Raw genomic sequence first — 27,273 nt, forward strand, 5'->3', positions numbered from 1 at the left:
AGCTGCCAGTCTTTCCCAGAAGCCCACCTTGGCAGCCTGCCAGCAGCCCATCCAAACTCACAAATAAAAGAGTTCCATGGTTCTGCCAATAAAAGAGTGGGCGGGGCAGTTCCGCCCACTGCATGAACTCTGCCTATCAGCACTGAGTCTGTGAGGAGAAAGAAACATACACACAGCGTACAAAGCCGAATTTGGTTATTGGGACAAAGTAAACTTTGCAAAGATGTGTGTGAGAGAGAGAGAGAGAGAGAGAGAGAGAGAGAGAGAGAGAGGGTGTTGTTAGCATGCTCTGTTTGATGCAAGACCCTCATAAACCAATTATGAATATTTAATGCTGTAGGACTGTGAGTGATGAATAATGGAGAACTACATTCACTCCCTTTTTTTTTTTTATATATATATATATTGTACATCAGTCCAGGTCTCCTTGTGTATGTTATAACTGGTACTTCCTCCATAGTTTAATAGACTAGATTGGCATCATCACTTTTTGTGCAATGGCAAAACAGCACTGTCAGCAAATACCAGCCACTTCTGTTTTTGGAAACGGTGATGCAATGAGGAAATTGTACATGCAAATGCTTCGGCAATGCTGTCGGAAATGTTGTCATTGTGGCACCAGTTTGCATGTCTGAGGTAATATCATTTTCATATATCAAACCATCTTTTTTTTCCCCCTTGACACACCACCTCTGTTTACAATTCATTGTTTGTGTGTTTTTTGAAATTGCTTGCAGTCTGTATGATAGCGTATGTGTGTGTTTTGTGTGCGCGGACTTTGCAATCTTCAGTCTAGATGTTGCAGTGCAACCGAGTTCATAGCCTCGTAAACCTTTAATACACACGCACACGTGCGCGCACACACACACACACACACACATACACACACATCAAAACTTAAGACTCTAATAAAGAGATGGCATGTCTATTTCTACTATTCCTGCCCCATGGCGTACTCCTCTGCTTGGATGAACACCAGCACTCTTAGATCTTTACGTAATGACTGCATGGGCTGATGCTCTTGCCTTGCATCCGTGGTGTAATGGTCCACCGTGCTCCAGAGAATCAAATGGGGGAGTGGGGGGGGGGGGGGTTAAAGTGGTGACTCAACCCTTCAGTCAATTATGAATTAAACATTCTCTGTTGGATGCACACTTGCAGGCCCACTGAAGTGCACCGCTCAGAGAGTTCACCATCGAGTCAAGAAGATCGAATGACATGTTTCACTGCCGTGTTTGCAATGTGTGTGTGAGTGTGTGTGTGTGTGTTGTGTATGTGTGTGCATGTATGTGAAGGTTGGGTTGAGAGATGATTGCACTGGGATGAGAGAGGAAGAATGGAGATGCCAAGGTCAATATAACCATTGGATGATGGAAACAGTTGTCTATTGGAGCACCACAACTGCATGAGACACCAGTGAGGGAGGACATTAACGCATGATACAGAGAATACGGAAGTAATAATAACTTCATATATTTCTATTAATTCTATTCATCATATTAATATATGGTAATAATAATGATACTACCACTACTAATGATAATAATAATAATACAGAAACTGTTTGCACCGAGAGCTGGTACTTTCTTTTGCCCAAGCTGATCATTCATCTCTTTTATTCTTACTAAAGAATAATAATGGAACTTGTGTGTTCGTTTCCTGCACGAGGGTACAGTGCGGAATCGTTATGTGGATGAAATCAGAGTGGCGTTTCAGGCTCGGCTCAGGCAGACGAAACAAGCGGCGGCATCAGAAGACTCCTCCAGCGCCGGCAGCGAAGTAGAACACACACACACACACACACATACACACGATTGGTTGATTGGTGCGATGACAGATTGAGCCGCGAAACGCAGCATGTACCAAGTGCGCGAGCGTGACGAGACACTGCCCGCAAGGCTCTCTCGCGTTATCCCACATGTAGAATAAAAAGGTGGAAATACGTTAACAATGCAGGTGCTTACGGTTCTCCCTCTCTCTCTCTCTCTGAGCGACCTGACCAACCACGGTTTAAATCTGCGTGCCTCTGCCGTCTTCTCTCAGCCAACAAAACCCTGTTTACCACCCCCCGCCCGCCTTTTCTCTCTCTCTCGCACACACACAAACACACACACACACACACCATCTGCAACAGTGCTTCCCAAATCACAATATGGGACTGAAAGGGTGATGAAACTGAGATGGGTTTTAAATTCAATAAAAGTGAATTGATTACCCCTTTTCATGTCTACAGCTCTAACAATGAAGTGGCCATTTCCTCCCCCCTGTAGTTCATACTCTTTGCGTTTGGGTCGAAGCATCTGCCCCAGGGTTCACTGCTCCACCACAATGCAGTGGGGTAAAGATCTCAGTGACAGAGCACGTTACATCATCAGCGTACAGTTCCATATAGCTGTTACATAATATGAAATTATATTTGGGATGCTTTATGAATGGAGACGCTTTTCTTTCTTTCTTCCTTCTATTCTTCAGTATCTTTTAGTGCTAGGAAAGGGGATGTTTGAGTGTCTAACCTAATTTATACTCTGAGATGAATGTGAAAGATCTTTGAGAAGTGTGGCGTTGCATTTGAGAGAGAATCAGCCACTTTCAGTCAAGAACAAGTACATTAACTAGAGCTGGGTTGACCAAACCCAGTCCTGAAAAACACACTTCAGCCAACCACTGATTACAGATCTTCAGAACCCCAGGACTAGGTGTGTGTGGGGGGGGGGGGGGATCCTCATTTAAGAGTAATATACCATTTTTACAGATATAGACAAACCTATGGCCCAGTTAAAAATCTAAATTAATTTAAAAAAAAAAAAAAAAAAGCTTAGTGATGATTATGCCTTATCTACGTTGCTTAGTGTGAGTGGTGTTTTTGACATGCAAACACACGACATGCCACGTGCACCGTGTCTGTCAGAGAGACCAGGAGGTGTGGGCTACTGGCACACTACGCTACACTGAGTCTCCATCCTTCTCTCTCCACCCACACACCCGTCATAACTCTGCTCCTCTCTGCCGAGCAGCTCTCCTGCAAGCAAAACACACACACGACACTACAGTGCCAGGATACATACCAACAAAGCATGTCAGTGTGGACCAAGGACCCAGTGGACTACTAGAGCAGTCAAACACAAATAAACAGCACCATTAGGTCATGTTTATTTCCAATCTAGTCCCACGGAGAGGATTTCTATGCTCCTTTAAATAATGCTACTGAGATTTTTAATGACTCACAATGGTAAACATTGCCTTCCATAACAGATTAAAATCCATCTTATGATACTGCTGCCTCTGACTGTTTCAACGCCCTTGCCCCCTTAGGTCAAAGTGGGACAATTTTCACTTACAGTTAGATTTCAGCAGGTACGTAAATGGTCCACTTACAAAGGAGCAAATGATGAAGCCTAATGTCAGGAAGAGAGGTTAAAAAAAAAACGACTTGAGGTTTTATCAGCTGTAGACTCAGTAAAGCTACAGAGCTCCCTCTCAAACTCCCACAAGCCTTTTCAAATCCCTCGTCATCCAAAAACCCTGACATATCCACGTTGCTCGGCAACTCGCTGAATCTCCAAAGACAGACACTCTCAACCTCCACTTGGAAGAGAAGTCCTCACATCACACGGCACGCATACGGAGCTAAAGCGCACCGAACCACACTCTGTGGAAAAAAATATAGAGCTGTTGCCATGGTGATATACAATGTGTTTGCTGGAGGCAGATTCAAAGGGGAAAAAAAAAACGACAAGGAAAACACGTCATTAAGTTCATGGTCTTTTATTGGAAAAAAAATTAAAAGACTAGCATGTACAACTTGGAATGAATGTAAACTGAACTCAAGACAGACAGTCCAGAGTAGACTCTGGTGGTGAAACCTCTACGTGCTCCAGATAAAAGTCAACACGCTCACGGTCAGAGTCGAGAAAACAGAAGATAGAAACGTTTATGGTACAACCGCGTTCCCTTGCCTAAAACTAAGACTCGCACATAAGGTGATGAGTCCAAAACTCTGAAACTCTGCCCCTCCCCCGCCCGCAAAAACCCGCTCCCGTTTCAACGCACAAGGAAACAAAATTCCAAATGTCCCGACATGCCAAACATAGTTTAAAATCTTTTTTTTTTTTTTAAAATGCTCATTTTCTTAAAAATATCTCTGTTTAGTTTTTTTTTTTAAGCAAACTGCAAAGGTCCCATTCATTCCTCCTCTATGCAAGTTCATTTCCTACCCCCCCCCCACCCCCAAAACCGATTTTTCTCTCTGTAAATACAGACTGTACCTAATCCCCCACCCCAAACATGATCCCACATCGCCAGGGAGCTTGCTGGACTACGGCTCCAGTCTCAACTGCATGCATGAAAAACAGAAACAGGAAGAAGACAACTGGCCAGCCCAAACATTGCCATTAGCAAATGGAACATGTAAGCAGTTCGCCAAGTGCTTTCTTTACGTTTCCAAAAGGTTTTGTTTACAAGTATTATTTCTCGTTATTACAGATGTCTAAAGCAGATCTCTTTGGGAACAGGACCACTAACCAGTACATGCAGATAATTTTTGTTTGCTTTTTTTTTTTTTAAATATATCTTTTTTTCCCCCCTTAATATGGACAGATTTTCTCATTTTCAACATTCAGTTATGTTTTCTATACAGAAACAGTATGAATAAATGAATATTTTTGCAAGAGGTAAGTAAAACATTTGACTGATTTTTTTTGTCTTCTAAGGAGGTCAGGAGAGGACAGGAGGGCTTCACTTTGCCGTCATCATTTGTACAAATTCTGTTGGGAGGGGGGAAGAGCATGACAGATTAGATTAAGACTAAGTGATGAAAAACAGAAGAAAAAAAAAATACAACAAAAAAAACCAGGAATGAACTATGCGGTGATTAATTCTCTACATGTAATGACTGGCTGGATAGAGATTCTAACAGATTCATGTGAAAGGCTGACACAAAAGAACCTTACTCAGCAGGTACAAAGCCATAATTTTCACACTTCAATATTTTTTTTTTTCATTCCCACAATGTAAACTGAACAGCGCTGTACTTGGAAAGTTCTGTTACCCTGACACCTTTACTTTGAATGTACCCCCACCTACCCCCACCCCCACACACAAACACACACAACGACGCACTGAAACAACAGTTATTTACCTTCATAGTTGACCTGTCCGTCTCCATCAATGTCCGCTTCTCTGATCATTTCGTCCACCTCTTCGTCTGTGAGCTTCTCTCCCAGGTTTGTCATGACGTGACGCAGTTCTGCCGCGCTGATGTAGCCATTCCCATCCTGACAGAGACCAGGGGGAGGGGAATGAGTTGAATGACAACACAACAGACCAACTATGTTTATGCATTTCAAAGCCAAGCCCTCTTCAGGTTGCAATGTATGATTGTTTACACTGGAAAGAGACTTCTCGGAATCACTGCTTGCGATTCTTCATTGATAGGTGCGTCACGCTATCGATCATCCACACATTCAGTCACGCAACAACCATCACACCACATATATCTTTCTCTCTTTTTGCGCGCGCGCACACGCACACACACACACACACACACACACACACCTAGAACTGACCTTATCAAAGACTCGGAAGGCTTCACGAATCTCCTCCTCGCTGTCTGTGTCCTTCATTTTCCTGGCCATCATGGTAAGGAACTCTGGGAAATCAATGGTGCCGTTGCCTTCAGAGGAGAAAAAGGAAAGAGAACACATGAGAACTCAGGGCTGACCGACTGGACAGCCATTTCCACAACGCTGCCCTTTCCAAAAAAACAAGTCTCTTTGCCCTTTTTTTTTTTTTTTTTGCTGGGCCTTTAGACATCTGAGATTGCACAGGTCTCAACCGTGTTGGTTCACTCAGAGATGCTTCACTTGTGGGTATTCCTTAGCTCTCAAACCTGCTTCTAATATTCAGCAGCAGCTAGACACTGAGGAGTTCACTTGCATGTCAAAAGGGGGCGCCAGGGAGCGCTCCCTCCCCCATGGCCAGTGGCTGACTATAGTGAAGGATGAGCACTGCAGGAGTGTAAGCAGTTACTATTACAGCTCTTTTTTTTTTTTTTTTGTCAGTATGGACTTCAAAAGTAGAACAGTCGTCTTCAGCACAGAACCGTTCTCAAGAGAGTATGAATCGAATACACTGCATCCCTTGCGTATTTGACCAAACTCCCATGAGTGCCAGCTCCCTCTGCTCTCACGCCCGCTTGGCCAAACATCCTTTTTTTTTTTTTTTTTTTTTTTTTTTAAACGGCTGCCTACTCTCTAGAGCGTATCTGGCACGCGGTTGACTAAAATACTCACTGCATCTGCGGCTGCAGTCTTGTGTTTAAAAAAAAAAAAAAGAAAGAAAAAGAAACAAAGAAAAAAGAAATAAATAAAAATTCACAAAAAGTTCCCAAGTACATTTGTGGTCAGAGTCTTCCAGTGTTTAAGTGGGCAACTGTACATCAAACAATTGAACCTTCATCTGTGTGTGTGTGTGTCTATTTCCCCCCTGTATCTCCTCACTGTTTGAATTGAATACATTGAGCCACGCAGACACAGGCAAAGTGGGTTATGTAATGGATTTCATGAAGCCATTCTTACCTGCTGTTATTCAACTGGCTTTACTGCTGTCTGACCTACATAGTGCTTTTTGAGCAAAGCCACGACAAAACATACCATAATCATATCACTCATGCAGGGCCACCTTGGACATGAACCAGAGCTGTCGATTTACCCATTAACTGGAGACCAACTCACCACTGAGTCAGTGGCCGCTTACATAAGTGTACCCTGCCACTCAAGACAGCGGAGTGGTGAAAAGAAGCGAACGAGGATTTCTAGGTTTCATCTCCTCAAGTAAATTAGAATGTATACATCAGTATCCATTTAACATACACCCACATATAGCTGCCTGTAAAAATTCTAACAGAGCTAGAGACTTCATGGTTAAAAAGGCTCAAGTCACAATGCTTAAGCTGTCAAGCAACACAACACAAATGAATTCGGTGTTAAAAGGCTTTCTCTCCGGTCCGCTTACCGTCTGCGTCCACCTCGTTGATCATGTCCTGCAGTTCGGCCTCTGTGGGGTTCTGACCCAGGGAGCGCATGACTGTGCCCAGCTCTTTGGTGGTGATGGTACCGTCCCCATCCTTGTCGAACAAGGAGAAAGCCTCCTTGAACTCTGCATGGAGAGAACAGAACCATTACAGCACAAATCAGGGGGAAAAAAATCAAGCAATCGACACAAAAGAATGTCCAAGAGTTAACGTTAAAGATTACACTGTAAAGTTTCATTGGTGGCTCTACAGTTCTCAGTTATGGGCTAGGGAACGTATTTTGTTAGTAAATGTTGTTGTTTTTAAAACACCCCCTCTTAAAAACAGTTTGCAGGCACTAAACATTGTGGACACCGGCATTTGAAAAGGTCTTTGGCACTGAATGAGAGTACGTGAAAATGGACTTCAATGCCGCCGTGAAAAATCTCTGTGCCAAACGAGGTACTGCTGTGTCCTTTCCCAAGCTTTAATGACTCAATACAGTCCTCACTGCTCATACACAGCCCACTATTGCATTCATTATTCAGAAACATCTCAGGAGAGTGCCACTGGTCTGCTTACCGGCAATCTGCTCTTCTGTGAGTTGGTCAGCCTGCAGGCAAGGCAAAAGGAAAAGAGAGAGAGTTTATACGTGAAGATCTCAGATGGAAGACGTGGGCAGAATCCAATCGGAAGAGTTCAGAGTTAAACTCAGAGTTAAAATATTCTATATGCTTGTAAAACGACACTGCACGTGGAGGAGGAACAGTGTGAAACACTAGTGCAGAGACAAGGACAAAAAAGGGAAAAAAAAAAATCAATACAAAACTATTTGAAATGCATGCTGATTGGTGTCCAAATCTCAAAAGAATTGCAGAGTCATTTGACAGTGCATTTACATTTTAAGGGAATTCAATAGCCAATAAAGTATGAATGTTCCTAATCGCAGCATAAAATCTCTGCATGAATATCCCCTGGTTTCCAAACACTGGGGGATTCTGTGTTTTTCCCCTATAAATCTCTTATGGAAACCAAACCAGTCATGCACATACAACCCAGTAAAACTGATATACACTTAATAATAAACCCCTGTCCCAAAGATGGCTCCATAAACCACGTTAATCCAGAAGAACGCCTCTCCAGCTTCGATAATTCGTAAGTATGATGAATTATCGTGTCAAAATGCTGAACGAAAACACAAGGATTCACTTATCAAAGCTCACAACTAAAGACAATCCTTTTGTTGTCATAGAATAAGACAAGCCTTTTTAGAACAATGCAAAACAAAAAAAAAAAATATCACAAGACTCCCTCACTGAAACAAACTTCAAATTCTTTTTCCATATTCAGTGACATGCAACCTTGATCTCATCTAGCTGGATGTCCGTCAGATCTGCCACTAGCTTCTTAGCTTTGGGTTCACGGTCCTGCCAGGTTTCTGTCTTCTTCGTTTCTGGTTTTCCCTCGACGAGAAGGGGTCCTTTCCTGGGCTTCACCTCAGCAGTTCCAATAGTCCCAGCTTTGGAGGTCAACGTATCCAAAGCCTTACGCACCATCAACAGCCCTTCTGCCAGGCACTCTGCCCGTTTGGCATTTTGGATGCCCTGACGCCTAACCTCTGCCAGCTCTGTCCTATTCAGCTGCAGCCCGTTCCTCAAGTCCTGCACCTCCTTCACCATGCTGTCCACCCTGCTGTTGGTGGAGTCTACCAACATCTGCAGGAACGACCTGTAGTTCCTCTCCTGTTGTTCTATAAGCTCCTTGTAGAAGAACTGCTGTTGGTCCAACAGCTCATACACCATGGACAGTGATATCAGGTCATCCTCAGGGTAGATGGCTGCCCTTTTGGGCAGCATGTTTCTCAGTGGGGATGGAAGTCTTGGCTGGTTCTCAAACTCCCTGGCTGGTCAAACTGATGGACAGAAGAGCAATGAGGGGGCAGTGCTGACCTGTAGCCCGACACCAGGGCCAGGGCCCATGTGGCTACCTCCTGGACTGCAAGACTGATGCTGTATTGGATATCTAGGGGAAGAAAGTCCAGTTGGGCCATTTCAACAGTGGCCTCCCTTTGATAGATCACAAGAGGCGCTCTTCACCAGAATCCGGGTTGTCAGCAGGCTGCTACGGTTACAGAGAAGAGGATAGGCGGATCGTTTCCGTGGTTATGGCTCGGTCAAATACGTGCTCCCAAAATCCATTCTGATGGCACACGGGGCGCTATGGCGATCATTGACGCTAGCTAGCCAATACAGCCGTGGCCAGTGACAAGTGACAGCTAAATCAAAGGTGCGCGTCTGTTTTAGTCTCTGTACCTCTCATTTTACCTCTACCTATGAGCATCAGTTTACCTGGGCCTGTGTGTCTGCGTCTGTTTGGGTGTATGTGACCCTTCTGATTGACTGCAGGGCATTCACTTTGCTTTACTCGTGCAAACACGTCTGTCTCACTCACTCTTCACACATCACCACTGGTAAATCCATCCCTAGAAGATGATCTCTCTCTCTCTCTTCCACTTTTCATTTGACTCAGTGGGAGAGGACAGCTCACTCTCTCCCCAAGTGCCATTTTAACTAAGCCTGTGACTGAGTGTCTTTCTCTGTACCTGTAGCCCCATGAGTCTCAGCCCAGATTTAAGCTTGCGTCTCTGGCTCGCTCTCCCTCTCTTGCTTGCACACTCATTCTCAGTCCATTCTTGGCTATGTATGTCCATCTCATTTTCTCTTGCCTTCTCTTTCCCTAACTCCTGCATCAAACTTGGGGGGGGGGGGGGGGGGGGGGGGGGGGGGGGGGGGTCGGTGTCTTGTGTGGTAGCAACATTCCTCTGGCAGTGACCCAGGGAGGAGGTTCTTTCTTCTCAACCACTGGGGGGGTGGGGGGTTGGGTGTTGGGGGGAGGGGTCGTCAGGCTCACTGCATCCTGCGCCACCACTGGAACTCTGCCAGGCCAGGCGCCATCCAGCAGGGCTTTGAGCACACGACACGCTGCTGCTGGGAATTTGGCCTGGATCTGGAAATGCTGCGCAACGCTGCCTGGCATCTGGCCCCGATCCGGACTTTGCTGCACACCAGCTGTTGAAAACACTGACCCATTGGGCCTGAAAACACGCGAGCCGATAATCAGTGTGGAATTGCCGCTTTCACACTGTGTTTACGAGTCAGCCTTTAAGACCGTTACTATGGCAGTACCAGACGGAGAACGAGGTTCCTCCTACCAACAAGAGAAGAGCTAGCTCTGCTTTCTGGGTGGCCAACAATGGTGCAGTATGGAAAATCTGCGAGCCTTGTATTAGATCTCACACACACACACGCTGTACCACTACAGCATATTCTGGCAACACCAGACTGATCCCACCTAACCTTCCACAACAAACCCATCAGCAATAGAAATAACATGCTGGGATTCAATCTAGCTGCCAGGGGGGGCACTGTAATTTTAAACCATCTTCATTCAGTTGATTAGATGCAGCTCTTGATAAAATAGCTTACGTGCTGTTCTTGATAAAATGGTATGTGGAGAGAAAAATAAATAAATAAAAATGACCCGGGCCCAGATTATCACTCCATGCCTTGTATGAATTGAATGCGAGTTGAAGAACTGGTCCCCACACAGGACAATCTTAGACCGCGGTGCTAAACGATTGCAGCGCTCCGTTTATTCGATCGCCTGAAGAAACATAAACCCCACGGTCACACTCTGTCGGTCAAACGGCACACATGTTACTGCCCATTCTGCAGGGTCACGTCACAGCGGCACAAACCAGTCTTCCAGATCTTTCTGTGCAGAAAACCATGTTGGTGCGTTTCCTCATCGGGGGCTAATTGCATCCCATGGCGTGACTTTGAGAAAGAAACAGGGTCAAAGACCCCACAGCTACAGCAGAGTTCAGAGGAAGATGTTCTGCTCAAAACAGAACTGCCATGAATAAGATTTACTATGATTTAAAGGCAACACCTTTAATAGAACAGGAAAAGGTCACAATGTGACTGTCATGGCTGAAGACAAAATCGTTATCATCTGCTCCACAATGAATCCATCTGCTAAAAATTCCCGTAACAAATCCAATTTCACAAGGAATAAGAACCAACACAGAGCCTCCAATGTATTCAACACTGTGGCTTTTCAGACTCTAACAGATCATGTCTGTATGGACTCATTTACTGCCACTATAATATACGGCTTTGTTATCCTCGGTTTTGAACAAACATTCCTTCCATGCACTCTCAGAAACAATCCATTCTTTGAGCTCAGAAACATAATGTATGCAGTGGCTTCTGTTCTCCTTCCTGCTGAACTGATAATTCAAAAACAGCAATTAACCCATCTTGGCCAACACGCAGGACCTCCTGGGGTGCGCTAGTTCTTGCTTAGATTTTTAGCGCAGATTGCTTCTAACGGGCCTTGCATTGAGGTGGCTGAAATTACTGCACAATGGTGATTTCAACTAGTCCAACTAAATGACACTGTAATTAAATATTTAATGGGTGGGGGGTACATCAATACATATTAGATTGCATCATCTCAGAAAGCTGCCTTCTGTGCATCAAATCATGTTTCCATAGAGAGACGTTTAAGGCAGACGTTTAAGGCAGCTATCGAATAGTGGCCTCGCAATGAATAACTTTCACTCTCCCTCTGTACGCTGTCTAAAACGAAACTACAAATAACCCAACAGGCCACCAAAGTTAGACGGTTTACTTTCTGAAAACACCCACACTCCCTACGGCACTGGGTACATACAGTAATCTTAGGCGTATTCAAGTAGGGTAGACAGTGATATAACTGGCAAAAGAGGCATTTTTAAAAAGTCATAAAGAAGCTGTCCTCGATTCGACGAACGACGTGCTTTTCATGTGTGTTAACCTCGGAGGTTCCAAAAGGTCCGACTAATCAGACACTTACGTTACATCAGGCACTGACCACGTTAGTGATTTGTTATACTTAAACAAATTAGTCTGCTACTGTCATTTGGAATGGTGAGTAGCAAGACATAAAATGACATAAAAGATAGTACTCGTTTTCAATGAATGTGGCGGACGAGCGATTTGCACATGCATGGCGACAACCGGATCAGTCTCCCATTTTAGCAGCGATAATCAACCATGAGAATACCAAGTTATTTCGCAGGCGCATAATATGAACTTATTTGCACATTCCTAATTACTAACACGTGGCCATCGGATAAACGAAATTCACAGATTATAAGTATGGGTGACATTAAATTATCGTACAAGTGCTGCGGCAGGCATATTCGCAGTAGCCTTATCCTCGCGAAATTTTCATCGAAACCCAAATGAGAGAGCTATACGAGGCGACTCCCAAAGAATCCCCTTCTAACTGTACCAAGACAAAAAATGGTTGTACTCGCTGTTAACGACTTAGATTTAGATTTCTATACGTACCATTGCTCTTGACGTTGGATGTGCTGGGTTTGTCAAGCTAGACTACAATCTTCCCGATCTCCTATAGAAGCCTCCACCGATGGGCTGTAGGTGTGTAACTGAAGTGATCTGCGTCTATATATCTGTATGTATTCCTCCGCCGAGCAAACAACTTACGCTTACTTCCGCATTTCCTCGCCGCAGAGCACTGTCAATAACCCACCAATAAGTCCACGGATCCCTCCCACTTCAGCATCATAACATCAAAGAAATTTATAAAATTCTGTCTGGGGAAACAAGAACAAGAACTTGACTGAATGCGCACATTTCTTTAAAATGTAGTATAACTGTGAGATAAGAAAAAGAAATAATACATATTGGCTTTATTTCAGTGGAGAGACGTTTAGTTGGTATACATCCATGTAAAGTAAGCACATCACAACAACTTACGAATGACAACAGAAAATATAAAATGAACATGTATATATGGAAATATCTAGTGATATTCAACACTAAGTCATCAGACTGGTTGGGTATCTACAGTAATACAGCTGAAACAAACCATATAAAAGTTGTCTGATTTAATTAAAGAGTTTTATATAACTTATGACTTTTAATGTAAAAAAGCACCAAGACAATTACAAATTTGCGCATAAATTACATCAACTATAGTAGATTCAAAGGGAGAAAATCTTAGAACGGTAATGAATAATGTTTCAGACAAATATTAGCAAGGATCGATTTGGACAGGTTCATCCACCTGTGTGCAGGTTATTCAAAAGACAAATATAGATCTCCACTAAGAAAAGAGAACATAATGTCTCTACAATATCATATTTATCCTCTCAACTTCTGAGAACTCTTTTCAAGTCTCTAAGGTCAAGAAATAATTAAAACACATAATTAATCTTTCATTCTCATTCAATAAACTTAAACTTCACTATTGTTTAAAATAGCTTCAGACTTTTTTACATATATAAAATGTTCTGTATGTGTCAAAAAATTCATCTATCATCGCACTATTAAAAGACATTAAGAGTTGGAATTCACCATCGCACTATTTTTAATAAAGGGACTAGTTAATTTTGGCGGAAGGATATACTCCACATTAACTTCCAGTCTCTTTTCAGGACGCCAAATATAATGCAGTTCTTGTTGAGACAGAAGGCGCGATTGGTTACGCTGGACCTGCAATACTCCGCTCCATGAAAGAGCATCGCTGATTGGCTACGTTAGACCTGCAATGCGTCAAGCAATGGCGCTCAATTTAGCCCGGGTAGTGTAAGGAAATAGTGTAAACGAATCCAATGTTCCGTTGGTTGTCTATCTACAACCGTTCCGCAACTTCTTGGAGACGACACCATGCAAGTTTGTGATATGTGTCGAACTCGTTTAATCTAGATAGCAAAAATACGCAACTACACCAAGACCTGCTAGGTTTGCGTTTAGCAAGGGAGGTGTGTTAACAAACGATTGGTCACTGCAAATATTCACAGAGCAATTTGCATGTAGCCACGGAGTTGAAAATTACTAATGTAAAATGTGAACCAAGAAGTAGTGTCGAATAAATAGTGTCTCAAGAAGTAAAAACTACATAATAAATCAGTTATTTAGAACGTAATTGTCCATAGATTACAATAAATCTGCATGTTGCGCACAACATTTACACCTCAAACGTGCTGAACCGGCAGTGGCCTCTAGTTGACACTGGTAGCAACAGAATGAAAACATATCAGGAGTGCATAATTTTCGTGAAAGATAATAAAGTTCATGTTTGCACTCTTTGGGGCAATGAAACGTGTCCATTCTAATTTTAAAACAGTGTCTTGCCAATATTAGTATGGTTTAGTTATCTAGTACACGAACTTCCCGGCGACGCATTATTTGACGTCATAAGTCAGCGACTGTTTTCATTGAAAAGAGCAACATGGCCTTATTCCCTGCGTTTGGGGGAGCCTCAAACACAAAAGTTGAAAGCTCCCGTAAAGGTAAGTTCAGATGGAGTTACTTTACCTTTAATTAAATAATTCAAAGCACACTCTGACAGTTGATGTAAGACAAACAGGAGCACAGAGCCAGTGCAATGCATTATACGAGTTAGCAAATTGTCAACTAGCTGCTTCAAAGTCTCCTAAAAAACTTCACCAAACTAAATGAAGAAGGCGTAACTAGGGACAACTTATGATTTCAGGCGTCGTTAAAATGTTGTGGAGTCATGCTGGTGTTGGTGGCAACGTTTTTTTTTTTTTTGACATGCCCCCCAAACTTGTTAAGGTAGCACTGTTGTTTAAGATGGGTGCTTATTAGGAATGCTATGTCATCCACACATAACATTATCAGTGATACACAGATTATTGTTCTTTGAGGTTGACGAAGAGAAAGTATTATTACTGTTGCAAGTCATTATGATATTAGTTAAGCGTCGTTCGGATTTTCCCTCAACGCGCGAGTCCACGTTGCTTTCGTTGTAGCCATAATGTTGGTGTATGACCTTTTGAAGTCCATTTTCAGCTATCTAGTAGCTTACTACTTTGTTTGGAGTCTTCTTAGTTTGTTATGAAGTTGTATGAATACATAGGAACTATTGAACAGGCGATATGCTAATGAAAGATCACGAAACAGATGCAGTACTTGAGACTGCTGATCAAAGCCATTGTTGCCACTGCAGTATGAGATCAGTATCATCTGTACTGGTCTCAGTCAGCATTGCATTTGGCTTTTTACCTTTAAGTCCGAGAGGTAATGGATAGCCATTCCACTTCTACTTAGAATTTGGAGGATTGACTCTTCTCAACTGTCAAGGTTTTTTTGGAGCTCAACTTCCTTCGGATAGCTTACTGCATTTGCTTTAGCTGTCAATAGATCTGATTAATCCGGACCATAAAAGCCCAGGAGAGCTAATTGCAATTGATTAGACATTCTTTCTTCTCTGTCCCAACAGACCTGGAATGGCTGAGCAATCAGAGTTTCCACACAGATGATGCCCTGACTCTCCATCAGAGAGTTGTGGAGAAAGCCAGTACTGAGGCTCAGGGCTTGTCGGAGACAAGGTGAGATCCTCACTCCAGTTCTTGTTATCAATTAATATGTTTTATTTGCTTCCACCTCCATGTTGGGACTTATTCAAATCAATGAATTAAAAAAAGGACATACAGTAATCTTCTTTGTTGCAGCAGTAAACAAGTATCTTGCACTTTCTTGTGTAGTATTTCTCAGTTTATAATAATGTAATTATTATACATACATACTTTTATTTATTTATTTATTTTTGCATTTACAAGTATTTCAAGTAGTTCCTCATTTCTGTAGTATTTTTCTGTAGGGAAAGGTAACCCTGCTTGTATATTTATGGTATTAATATATGTCTTTTAAGAGACCAAAAACATCAAAAAGAAGAGCATGGCTGTGATAGCGATGAGTATATCAGATCCAAAAGGAAGAAAAAGAAGGAAAAGAAGAAGAAACGAAAGAAGCAGAAGAAGAGGACCGGGGGGTCTTCTGAGAGCAGCAGCTCAGAGTCAGATACAGTCTATCCCAGTGACCTGCTGAAAAAAGCAGAGAGCGCTGAGCGGTGAGAAGGCTCCCAGTGTTTTTACTGGCTTTAAACTTTGGCTCTGCCCTATGTCCATTTCCAATGTCCTTGTCCTCTGTCATTTTATCTCCAGACAGGAATCTCAAGTTCAGCCCGGAGATTCCTTCGCGTGGCTGGATGACCTCCAGGGCTCCACCGAGAAACTTTTCTGCATCGACAGGAGAGCAGATCCAGCCAACTGGGAATACAAGTCTCTCTACAGAGGAGATATAGCCAGGTTCTCTCTCTCTCTCTCTCTTCCCCCTATCAGTTTGTTTATGCTATCCTTTACCCTCTCTCCAGCCATTGGCTGCTCTGGTGCTTTATTTCAGCTGGGTTGTTCAGGAGTCAAGGTCAGCCAGAAGCAAATGCTTCACAGACAGGTCTGTTTGTAAGACACTCAGTTTCATGCCCAGGCAGTCTATCTCTCTTACTAAATAAGTGTTGTAGTATCTTGCCTCCAGAGCTGTCCTCAGCATGGTTGGGGTCAGTTCATAAAATTAAAATCATTGCTTCTAATTCAAGCCCATAATTGGAATTTGGAAGTGAAAAACCTGCTAAGGAGACAATTGGAATTTAACCCGAAAGGTGAAGTAATAGGACCTTTTGTGTTACTATGTCTGGAGAAAGAACTATATTGTGTTTTATGTGTGCATGTGTGGGTTTTAGTTTGTTTGTTTGTTTTGTTTTATTGTTTTGCATTGTGACACAACCAAATATGTCTGTTTTCAAATGGCCATACCTGTATTTGCTGGTATGTATTTCGGCTCATTGCAGTTTATGCTTATTTTTATTAGGGAACAGGCCCATTCCTACCTCCTCCCTTACCAGAGCTTTTTAGATGGACTTGTGTGTGTGTGTGTGTGTGTGTGTGTGTGTGTGTGTGTGTGTGTGTGTGTGAGAGAGAGTGTGTGCGCGAGCGTGCGTGCGTGCGTGTGTGTGTGTGTGCGCGTGCGCGTGTGTGTGTGTGAGAGAGAGAAACAGGTGATACAGGTCACACTGCTTGAACAGGTCATTAGTTGACTAGTTCGTGAAGCCCTAATCATCCCAGTGCATTAGCCTAAATGAATGCTTTGAACAAACACCACACCGTTTGATGGCCAAGGGTTTAATGCAATTTACATCTTCAGTCATTGCAGATAACACCTCCTTTGGTTGTGGAATTTTGTGAAATTTTATTGAACAGAATTGCTCTGTTTCCTCTGTATCCAGTTCACTTCCAATTCACATCCTATAGACTAGTGTCAGTTCAAACTCAGGATTCATGTTACCAGTATTGAACTGGAATTAATCATCCATTCTCAGTTCAATTCAGAATTGAGTCCCAACCCTGGTCAATAGCTAATCTCTCAGTGTCCACAATATCAGAGTTTTGCATGAGGTCCAGCTCTGCAGGAAATGGGAAGATTTCATCAGATCCTTGTAAAGCATTTCTACATTCTTCAGTAGTGATAACCACAAAACACAACTAGTTATCATTATCTATTTGCACACATGTCTTGAGTGGCAGATTTTGCTAAACTTTTTTTATGAACAGCACAGGAGCAACAAACTCAAGTTCTGACAGACAACCAGCCAATAGCTGTTTTAATCTGGTTTTAGAGCTGGCATCTGTAACTAAGAAACCGCAATCAATACTCGCTAATTCTCTTTCCTTCTCTCTCTCCTTGCTCTTACTGCGTGCATCTCCCTTACACACACACACACACCCACACACACGCACACACGTCCTGCTGAAGTAGTTCTCTCCAGTCAGACACAGATACACATAACTGTGATCAATATCCCTAGCGGGTTGGGTTTTATGATACAGTAGTGACTTGACATTCGCCGCTAATGAAGGTCAGGTACAGCTCAGCATAGACATTATGTTTCTCATTCCGTCTTTCCTTAATTATCTTTTAGTCTTATGTAACGTGCATATAACATGCCCCCTCTCTTTTTAATAAGGTATAAGAGAAAAGGCAGCTCCTCGTTGGGACTGGACAGCAAGACCCAGGCTGTGAGCTGGAATGACTCTGGTCCGGAGAAGAAACGCGTGGACAGAAAGCCAGAACGGTACTTCTCCTCAAGTTTCCGGCAAGTTCTGCGCTCAGACGGCCAGCCAGCTCTGCCCGCACTAACAGAACCCCTGACCAACACCCCTTTCATTCCCCTTCCCGCCTACCCAGAGGACCAGAACCCTGCCGCGCAGCAGCCCAGCTCCTGGGTCAACCCACTAGGTGTTTACGACTCCAGCACCACCCTCTGGCTCCAGGGCAAAGGTCAGGCAGAGGTTAAAGGCCAGCAGCAGCGAGGCGAGGAGCCGGCGGGGGTCGGAGGCGGACCGCTCATGGCACGCGTGGAGGAGTTCAATAGGAAACTGCGGGAGAATCCCACAGAAACGCACACATGGCTGGAGTTCATCAGGTTTCAGGTGCAGATATGATCCTTTTTGTCGCTTTCTGTGTCAGAGCACAGCTTTCAACGCACATTCTCCCCTTTAAACAGCCTGGTTCGGCTCCGTTCACCTCAGTTCAAATCAGTTCCGTTCAGAGGTTCTGTAGGGGCATGACTGAAAATATCACAAAAGCGTCGAGAATAAGAAAATAAAACTAGAATTTAACCAACTCTTTTGTGTTTCCAATTTTACAGGATGAGCTGGCAGCCCATTCCGGCACTTTCTCCGGGGCGCAGGACAGTGACGCGGAGAGGAGGCGCGGGTCGGTTCGTGCTTTGCTGGAGAAGAAGGTAGCCATTGCCGAGCGGGCCGTGGAGGCCAATCCCAGCTGCGTGGAGGTCAAGTTGGAGCGTCTCAGACTGTGCAAGGAGCTTTGGGAACCAGCCACACTGCTGAAAGAGTGGAAGAAACTGGTATTCCTCCACCCAAACAGTGCTCCCCTTTGGAGACACTACCTCCTCTTCACACAAAGTCACTTTAGTACTTTCTCGGTGTCCAAAGTCAACGCAGTCTATGGAAAGTGCCTGAGCACTCTGAGTTCAGTGCTGGATGGGAGTATGGTTTCTCACCCACCATTGCCAGGCACTGAGGAGGACATGCTAGGTAACAGTCATTCCAAGTCTTCTCAGAATGCATATGTCAGCTACACTTAAATAGGCTCGTGTGTTTCATTTTTATGAACGCTATGCATTTGCTGAATATTTGACAATCAGTGCAGTGACATCTGCCACTTTCCAGCTTTCCTCTCTTTCTCTCTCTCTCTCTTTCTCTCTCTCCTCGTGTTTTTTCCCCTAATCATTCTCTCCCCTCTCTCTCTCCTCGTGCTACGGTTGTGACAGCTGCTAGATTGAAATGGATATGTGCTGTGATGATGTGTGTAAATATTTGTGGAGAGTTGAGCTGGTATTTGTGTTTGTGCTGAGGATGGTATTGAACGGCTTTTTGCTGGGATTGTATTTCTGTGCTCCGAGTGACCATCAGACAAGAGAAAAGCTGATGACTTGGCACTTCAGAGAGGTGAAATCTTTAGTTGGCTTCGTTAGAGATGTACAGACAGTGGCGTTGACAGAGTAAACAAACTGTGACCAATATGAACTCATGCAAACATCCCTGCTAACGTCAGCAGTATTCCCCACCTCCTCTGAGTAACTACCTATTTTAACTGAATTTCATTTGACATAGGCCAAAAATCACATTTTAAATGCATGGATGGTCTTTAAAGTATGCATGTGTGCTTGTGCGTGTGCGTGTGCATGTGCGTGTGTGTGTGTGTGTGTGTGTGTACTGCTTTGTACAGATATGTCCAGTTCAGTACGGCTTCATACGGAGCTTTGATCCCCTGAATTGAGTCTTAGGTCTTTGGCTGTCACCTCTTGATCAGGCTAATTAAAGAATTAATTAAAATTTTAAAAAAAATATCATAGGGGTGCCGATAAGCGTGTGTTCTGCGGCCCTGTTCAGGGCTTTCAGGGAAGACAGATGTTGGCTGCATGACAGAGCTCTGAGTCGAACTCTGGCTCTGTATGAGACTGAAGACTAAAGTAGGCAGGATAGCCTACAGGAGTCTCACTTTCCTTCGACAGAAACTCACTCTGGATAGGTAGTGATGGCTGTTTGAATGGACAGAGGATCGTGGCGGTTATTTTATATGGAGATTGGTAGATCCCTGTATCGATTAGAGTAGATTAGATGGTTGGAAGTGTGTGAGGTGATATCAAACTAATGCACTCTGTTCAAAAGTACAATCCAGTCTAGTTTATTCTTGGCTGCAAGATTTAGGTGCTCTAACCTAACCAGAGTTTTTTAACAATTGTAATCATTGACTAAATTATGCATTTATGTTCATATAGCAACTTAATGTTTGTAGAACCTGTTATTTTACTCTAAGTTATTCTTTTGAGAAGAAGAGTGATTGCAGATGAGCTGCGCCCTGTTTTGATCCAGTCAATTTTGCCCTCTAGTGTTGAGAATTGGAATTGCCCTAAGGAAATCAGATCGATCGAAGACTAAATCTGTCACAGTGTCCATTTCACTTTAGGTTTTTCTCTTTTACAGAGTTTAACTGAACTGTAGTTTACGTCTGGAGGATTTTAAATTAACATATTAAATCAGTCCCTCTTTCTGCAGCAATCTTCCTACAGCAGTGCCATTTCCTGCGGCAGGCTGGCCACTCAGAGAAGGCTGTCTGTCTCTTCCAAGCTCTGCTAGACTTCACCTTCTACAAGCCAGACAGTGTCAAAGAGCTACCCACCAGACAGCAGGTACACACACACACACACACACTCTCAAATACTCAGTCCACACCTCTGTCCTAAGCATTCATATTTGACACATATAAACACACACACACACACACATACACATAGAAAATTGTTTCCATTTGTAGTGGAGAGACTATGTTGCAGTGTGCTCATGTGTGAGTGAAAGCAAAGGTGAGCACAGTGTTCTGGTTTGTATCAGAATGCTTTCTCTCTCTCTCTCTCTCTCTCTCTCTCTCTCTCTCTCTCTCTCTCTCTCTCTCTCGCTCTCTCTCTCTCTCTCTCTCTCGCTCTCGCTCTCTCTCTCTCTCTGCGCACAGGAGCAGATTGCTGAAGGAGCGTTTATTATGCATGGCTGCTTTTTAACACAGACTTTCTTCAACAGCAGGGCAGTCAGATCTCTATCTAATTGACAGCCAAATTCTTTTCTGCTGAGTACCAGCAAAAAAAAAGGGGGAACCTCATAAACCAAGCATTGAGTGTCAGCCCCCTTTCACTCTGTGACTCTGTGCTCTTTACCTTAAGTGTAGGACAAGTCCTACAAACAACGACAGAAATTCAGGTCATTTTCTTTGAGAACCAGTCAGGGGAATTTGTACATTTCTGTTTCTTCTCCATATAAGGACATGAAGAGCTCTTGAATTCCCACCGCTGCGGTCCTCTGGAGACTATGGTTATTTGTAGAGAATACCAAGCATTTGCTTGTGCTATTGATTCCAAGAAAGGAGTGAATGTGCATAATAGTTTGTTTGCCCTCTGGCTTTGTTTCTGCTCTCTTCCTTTTCTATCTGTCCAGAAGATAATTGTGTTCATGATTGTGCATATCTGTGCCATAGACTGTTTCATGGGTTTGCATGAAGAAACACTAGTTATAATTGAAAATATTGTTAATGTAGACTGCACGGTGGTCAGATGTTTGTTCTTGTTTTTTTGAGAGGAGAATGGAAAGGGCTGTTTGACTTGTATGTGATGCAGAGGTAAAATAAAATATACCACTGTTTTCTTTGGATTAAAACTCGTGTAGCTATTTATTTTTTTTGGCTCTGGTCTCAGATGCTGTAATTCTGAACTTCGAGGGGTGTTGCATGGCTACCTGTTTCTGTCCTTGCAGCTCACTTAGACACACACTGCTGCAGTAGTCATCCAATCAAAAGGTGGCATTCTTACTGTGATTGGTTTATCTGAAGCACAGCAGTGCTTTTGCGCTGCAGCAGGAGGCGGTTCTGGCATTCAGCAGAAATGCTGACCTGAGTGACTACTTCTCATTACTAGACTGACTGTTTCAGTCCAATAAAGCACTTGGAAGTACTCTTTAGTCAATGAGAGTGGTTCTGGTTAGGCATAGATAGAATGCCACTTCTGCTTGTGACGGTCAAGTAATTCTTTAAGCACACTTGAACTGATATTAGGACTCTGAAACCTTGTAATTTAGTCTTTTATTCTTTTTTTGTCTGTTTGTGTGCGTGCATACATGCACGTGTGTGTGTGTGTGTGTGTGCGTGTGCGCGCGTATATGCAGGTGGAGTTTTTTGAGCCATTTTGGGACAGTGGGGAACCCAGGGTTGGAGAGCATGGGGCCAGGGGCTGGAAAGCTTGGATGCATCAGCAAGAGAGAGGAGGCTGGGTGGTCCCTCCAGAGGCTGGTGAGTCATTATACTGTCCGTTATCTCAGTCTAAGCCTGACATAGAAATGAGTCTCTACAATCCTATTAATCATGCAGACCCCTAGAGATCTTACACTAATGCACTGAATACAATCCCATTGACATTGCCTGTGCTAACCATCCAAACCAATTCCCTGTCCCAGAGGATGATGAAGATGAGGACGAGGAAGATTCTGAGATCAAGGACAAATCCTGGCCAAAGTGGAAGATCTGGTTAGATGTCGAATCGTCTCGGGAGGCAAAACACTGGTTACCTTGGAGACCAGACAAAGCAAAGGGCCAATCAGAAGAGGACTGTGAAGACCCTGACAGACAGGTATTTACTTCATAAATAGATAATCATATTTCTTGCCTTCTAACCTCACTTATATGAGAGCAGACATGTTTTTAAGAAGTTTTAATTCTACGAGCTGTCAGTGTCAAGGGCAAAGTAGCTGGGTTTACAAGGAGCTGACCTTTGTTTAATTCTTTTTTTTTTGTTTTTTGGCTTGTTTTAAAATAGAGGCTAGTATTATCAGCGTACTGCTGTGTGTTGATGGTGGTCTTTTTTTTTTTTCTGTGCAGGTTCTCTTTGATGACATTGGGTCTTCTATGATCAGGATAAGAAGCCCAGCCCTGCAGCTACGCTTTATCCTCTCCTTTCTTCAGTTCCTTGGCCTGCCAGGACCTGTGGGTACCACCAGAAGTCCCTCCCACAGTCTCATCCTGGATGACCTCTCACTCTTGGCTGAAGGTCCTGACCCTGAAAGACCCCTGACCTCTTATGACTCTCTAAAGACAGGAGTCTGCTCTGTGGGTCACATGACATTCTTGCTCGACCCCAGGAGGCAGCCAGGCCTGTGTAAATCAGGGGAGGAGTTTGTGCGGAATGTTCTAGAACAGATTATGCCTCTGGTGTCTGTGCAGGACAGAGCTGCTCTCTCCCTCTGCTGGCTGCAGTATGAGAAGCTCAAGGTCTGTACTTCTTTGTGAATACTTGTGTATCTCTCTTGATATTGGGGCAAAAAGGTTGTGACTATTACATTTGATTTTGCCATCCCAATTAAATACTGATTTATGTACTGGAATTCTTTTTTTACTAATCTGTTGATATTTTACTAAGCCTCTACATCTTAATTTTGGATAATGTTTTTGATGTTGAGTGTTATGTATACATAAGCTTCTCTGTGTTTGTGTTTGTGTGTATATGTGTCTGGTTCAGGTGCTGAGGTGTGTTTGCAGCAGGAATAAGAAGCGTTTGAAAGCTCAAGGTAAACGCAGTAAGAGGCTGGCAAAGCGTTTGCTGAAGGAACCAGAGAACAGAGGCAGTTTGGCCCTCTGGAGGGAGTATGCCCATCTGGAGTGGCTTCTGGGTAATCTGGAGGAGGCACGCAAGGTGTTCGACACGGCTCTGGGACTCGGCATATCTCGAGGCTTGGCTGATCCTGACCTTTGTGACCTCTGCCTACTTTATGCCCAATTAGAAGTTGAGGACGCCTGGAGGGTTGGTGCACAAAACTCTGGGACTCCCCCCACCTCCTCTTCAGCGGTCCATGTGCTCACCAAATTAGCTGAGGGTACAGGGTACGCTCCATTCTCAGGCCAAATTAACCCTGTAACTATACTAAAAGCTAGGAAAACCTATGAGCAGACCCTAATGGCCAGCCTGCCAGGACAGGAAGATGCCGTTTCCCACGGGGGCAGTAAGAAACTTAGGAGAGTGGCTGCACTGGTTGGTTGTTTTGGACTCTTTCAGTATTTGACAATGGGAATAGATGCTGCTGATGCGGTCTATAGCCAAGCAAGGGACAGACTAGCTGAGAGATCAGCAATGGAGGGCAGCAGTGACTCAGAAACACCCTCAGAATGTGAGGCTGTGACTGTCCAGCATCTAGCGCTGTTAAAACACCATGTCAGCACCAACGTGTGCCCACTGTCACGACTCAGACTGGCGCTGACCTCTTCACTCACGCGTTTGCCCTCCAGCGCCCCCTTGTGGCAGCTGTACATACAGGTCGAAAGCCGTTACCATAGCGCAGGCCGCTCCCGCCGGTTTTTCCACAGCGTGGCCAAGGACAACCGGAGCGTCATCCCACACCTGTTTGCCATCACTGCGGAACAGCGTCGAAAAAGGCTGCTGGATTCAGTGCAGAGGTGAGCAGAGGAATGGCCTTTTACGTAATGTTCCTTTGACCTAATGCTCCTGTAAGAGACTTAAACCATCCTTTCTGTAGAGAGCGGATGAATATGCTTACCTTTCATTTCTCTCATTTCTTTTTTGTGTCTTTCTAAAGGTCTGGCCTCCCTGGGGAAGTTCTCCCCACCCTCCCCGAAAATGGCCTCAGTAACCGTATCCGCTCACTTTTTGAGGTTGCCACGGCAACCGAGACTGGGGCACACTGTCCTTTGCTATGGAGGATGTACTTGAACTTCATGGTAATGTGGCCCATGGCAGTTAAAACGGATCTCTTGTCCAATATTAGTCCTGAAACAACACTATCTGGATGTTGGCATAGTTCAGTTTCTGTGAAATGAATGTTTTTAGTGTTCTCTTGATGTGTGTGGCACTGTCGGTCCTAATCACACATTGGGTATTTTATAAAAGGTGTCTGATGGGAATGCAGAGAGAGGCAGAGGAATCTTCTATAAAGCACTTCAAGATGTACCATGGGTAAAGGTGGGTAGTTTTCATTTTCACTTTTTCAGATTGTGAAAGACGTATTAGTGATGAAATGGTCAAGCGGTGAATCACACGGTTATGTATCGACACTACTCTGTGGAGTTAAACCGATATATAATATCTAAGTATATTTCTGACACATTTGTATTTATTATTGCTTTGCTATGGAATAAAAAACGGGTTACGGTGAAACAGCGTATACTAGCGCGCATATTACATTGAAAATTACAGTTGTACAGCAACACGTGAGAATGTGCTGTATTGTACTGAGGCAGACTGTGACGCTGTGGGTGTGAATCTGCAGGGTTTGTACATGGACGCTGTTCAGCTCTTCCCTGAGCACATCCAGGAGTTCTTAGACCTCCTGACGGAAAAGGAGCTGCGACTGAGGGCGCCCATGGAGGAGGTGGACATCCTGCTGGAGGACTAACAAAAACACATCTTTGCCAAAGAAATCTCAGCTTTGGACATTCTGTTCATTTTTTTTTTTTATTATTATTGTATTCAAAAAACATGAAATGAAAAGGATGAATAAAATTTGGAAGAGTAATGTGTCACTCAGTAAAATATATTGAGGCGTTATTTTTCAATGAATATTCTGCCCTTTTTCTTTTTGTGTGTAAATAAAAAAGAAGAACTGTTTCCTTCTATTAGCTTGTGACTGGGATTTTATCTGTGCAGAATCTGAGGACATTGTGCACTGTCTCTTTGCTAGAGAAGCTTTGTGACTGTTAATTGGGGCAACCCTTGACCTGAACCGTTTGAGAAACATGGTGATGAAGAAGCTAAAGAGAGAGGTTTTCTTCCCTGCACTTGTCGCTCAGAGTACCTGGACTGTGTAGGAGTAAGCAGGCGTGTCAGAATCTCGAATCAGTTCATGAAACTGATCTCACGCATTGTGCTGCCTACTGATCAACCCACTTTAACTTTAACGATCAGATCCAAAAGAAGCAGAAGATTTATCTTTATTCTTGGTAAAGATTTCATTTGTGTGTGCACAAAATAAAAAAAAAATACAGTATAGAATGCATTTTGGCTGTGTTTTCAAATGTGAATTTTCAGCTGAATGCTTCCAGCTCATTCCAGGCAATGAAGGCATGATTAGAGATTAATTATCTGAAGGTTAGAGGGCATTTGGGAGAAAAAAAAAACGGTACTGAGGTTCCTTGCAAAGCTTATTGGTCCATGACATGAATGGAATTAAAATAATGATGGTGGAAATGACTTGGACCTGACTTGTAATCTGTTGGGCTTTTTAGAGCTTTATAATCCTAAATTTCATGGAGCTGACCTCTGTGTGTGTGTCTCATAACAGCTTAATTTTCATAGTTAATTACATATTGATTGCTCTGATGTCTTCATTTATATTTAACACCTGAGTTTTTGTGAAACTTGCCAATTTAAACAGCAAGAATCATTCTGAAGACGGCAGGCATTCAACATTAATTTGATCAATATATAGTTATGTTCATGTTAATTGAGCAATCTCTGCTTTGTCCACTCAGTGGTTCATGAAAAATGTCTGTAGTAATGTACTAGGGCCTACAAATTATTCATCAGTTTCTTTAAAAAAAATGATGAGTAATTTGAGTAACTACGGTGATATTTTTGATCTTCTGATTTAAATGAAATCAAACCACACAACCCATAGTTAGAGTTTGGTGTAACTATAAATCAGTAACATTCTTCAATACTGATTAATTTCTCAATTTTTTTCCTTTCCTTTTCTCAGAAGATTTTATATAAGTGTGGAGTTATGTCTGAAGAGTTTATATAAGTGTGGAGTTAACTGGTGGAGTTATGTTTGAAGAGTGTATATAAGTGTGGAGTTAACTGGTGGAGTTATGTCTGAAGAGTTTATATAAGTGTGGGGTTAACTGGTGGAGTTATGTCTGAAGAGTTTATATAAGTGTTGAGTTAACTGGTGGAGTTATGTTTGAAGAGTTTATATAAGCGTGGAGTTAACTGGTGGAGTTGTGTCTGAAGAGTTTATATAAGTGTGGAGTTAACTGGTGGAGTTATGTTTGAAGAGTTTATATAAGTGTGGAGTTAACTGGTGGAGTTATGTCTGAAGAGTTTATATAAGTGTGGAGTTAACTGGTGGAGTTATGTTTGAAGAGTTTATATAAGCGTGGAGTTAACTGGTGGAGTTATGTCTGAAGAGTTTATATAAGTGTGGAGTTAACTGGTGGAGTTATGTCTGAAGAGTTTATATAAGTGTGGAGTTAACTGGTGGAGTTATGTTTGAAGAGTTTATATAAGTGTGGGGTTAATTGGTGGAGTTATGTTTGAAG

General features: G+C 43.2%; 2 protein-coding genes across 2 annotated transcripts; one reads left to right on the forward strand and one right to left on the reverse strand.

Moving 5' to 3' along the window:
• Window positions 1-3,749: 3,749 nt before the first annotated feature.
• calm1a (calmodulin 1a) lies at window positions 3,750-12,494 on the reverse strand. The gene is made up of 6 exons (XM_030787693.1): window positions 12,409-12,494; window positions 7,592-7,622; window positions 7,012-7,155; window positions 5,565-5,671; window positions 5,138-5,273; window positions 3,750-4,763 (listed from the first exon to the last, which is right to left on the reverse strand). Exons 1-6 carry the CDS (start codon window positions 12,409-12,411, stop codon window positions 4,735-4,737), a joined length of 450 nt encoding a protein of 149 aa, XP_030643553.1. The 5' UTR covers window positions 12,412-12,494; the 3' UTR covers window positions 3,750-4,734.
• Window positions 12,495-14,294: 1,800 nt separating this feature from the next.
• Window positions 14,295-25,459, forward strand: nrde2 (NRDE-2, necessary for RNA interference, domain containing). Its single transcript, XM_030774354.1, has 14 exons — window positions 14,295-14,375; window positions 15,329-15,437; window positions 15,761-15,958; window positions 16,053-16,196; window positions 17,909-18,374; window positions 18,593-19,001; window positions 20,526-20,659; window positions 22,176-22,299; window positions 22,464-22,636; window positions 22,885-23,274; window positions 23,522-24,453; window positions 24,594-24,735; window positions 24,905-24,976; window positions 25,284-25,459. Exons 1-14 carry the CDS (start codon window positions 14,315-14,317, stop codon window positions 25,407-25,409), a joined length of 3,480 nt encoding a protein of 1,159 aa, XP_030630214.1. The 5' UTR covers window positions 14,295-14,314; the 3' UTR covers window positions 25,410-25,459.
• Window positions 25,460-27,273: the final 1,814 nt, after the last annotated feature.

The sequence above is a fragment of the Chanos chanos genome, chromosome 1 (genome assembly GCF_902362185.1).
Source record: "Chanos chanos chromosome 1, fChaCha1.1, whole genome shotgun sequence".
Lineage (NCBI taxonomy): Eukaryota > Metazoa > Chordata > Actinopteri > Gonorynchiformes > Chanidae > Chanos > Chanos chanos.

What these genes read in the sequence shown, in the direction of transcription:
- calm1a (XM_030787693.1), bottom strand. An exon ending in CAACGAGGTGGACGCAGACG is followed by an intron (nt 5,672 to 7,011) that starts GTAAGCGGACCG and finishes TCTCCTCTGAAG; the next exon opens with GCAACGGCACCATTGATTTC. An exon ending in CGGACAGGTCAACTATGAAG is followed by an intron (nt 4,764 to 5,137) that starts GTAAATAACTGT and finishes CCCTCCCAACAG; the next exon opens with AATTTGTACAAATGATGACG.
- nrde2 (XM_030774354.1), top strand. Translation starts at nt 14,315, where the DNA reads ATGGCCTTATTCCCTGCGTTTGGGGGAGCCTCAAACACAAAAGTTGAA. An exon ending in CAGGGCTTGTCGGAGACAAG is followed by an intron (nt 15,438 to 15,760) that starts GTGAGATCCTCA and finishes ATGTCTTTTAAG; the next exon opens with AGACCAAAAACATCAAAAAG. An exon ending in GTGAAGACCCTGACAGACAG is followed by an intron (nt 22,637 to 22,884) that starts GTATTTACTTCA and finishes TTTTCTGTGCAG; the next exon opens with GTTCTCTTTGATGACATTGG.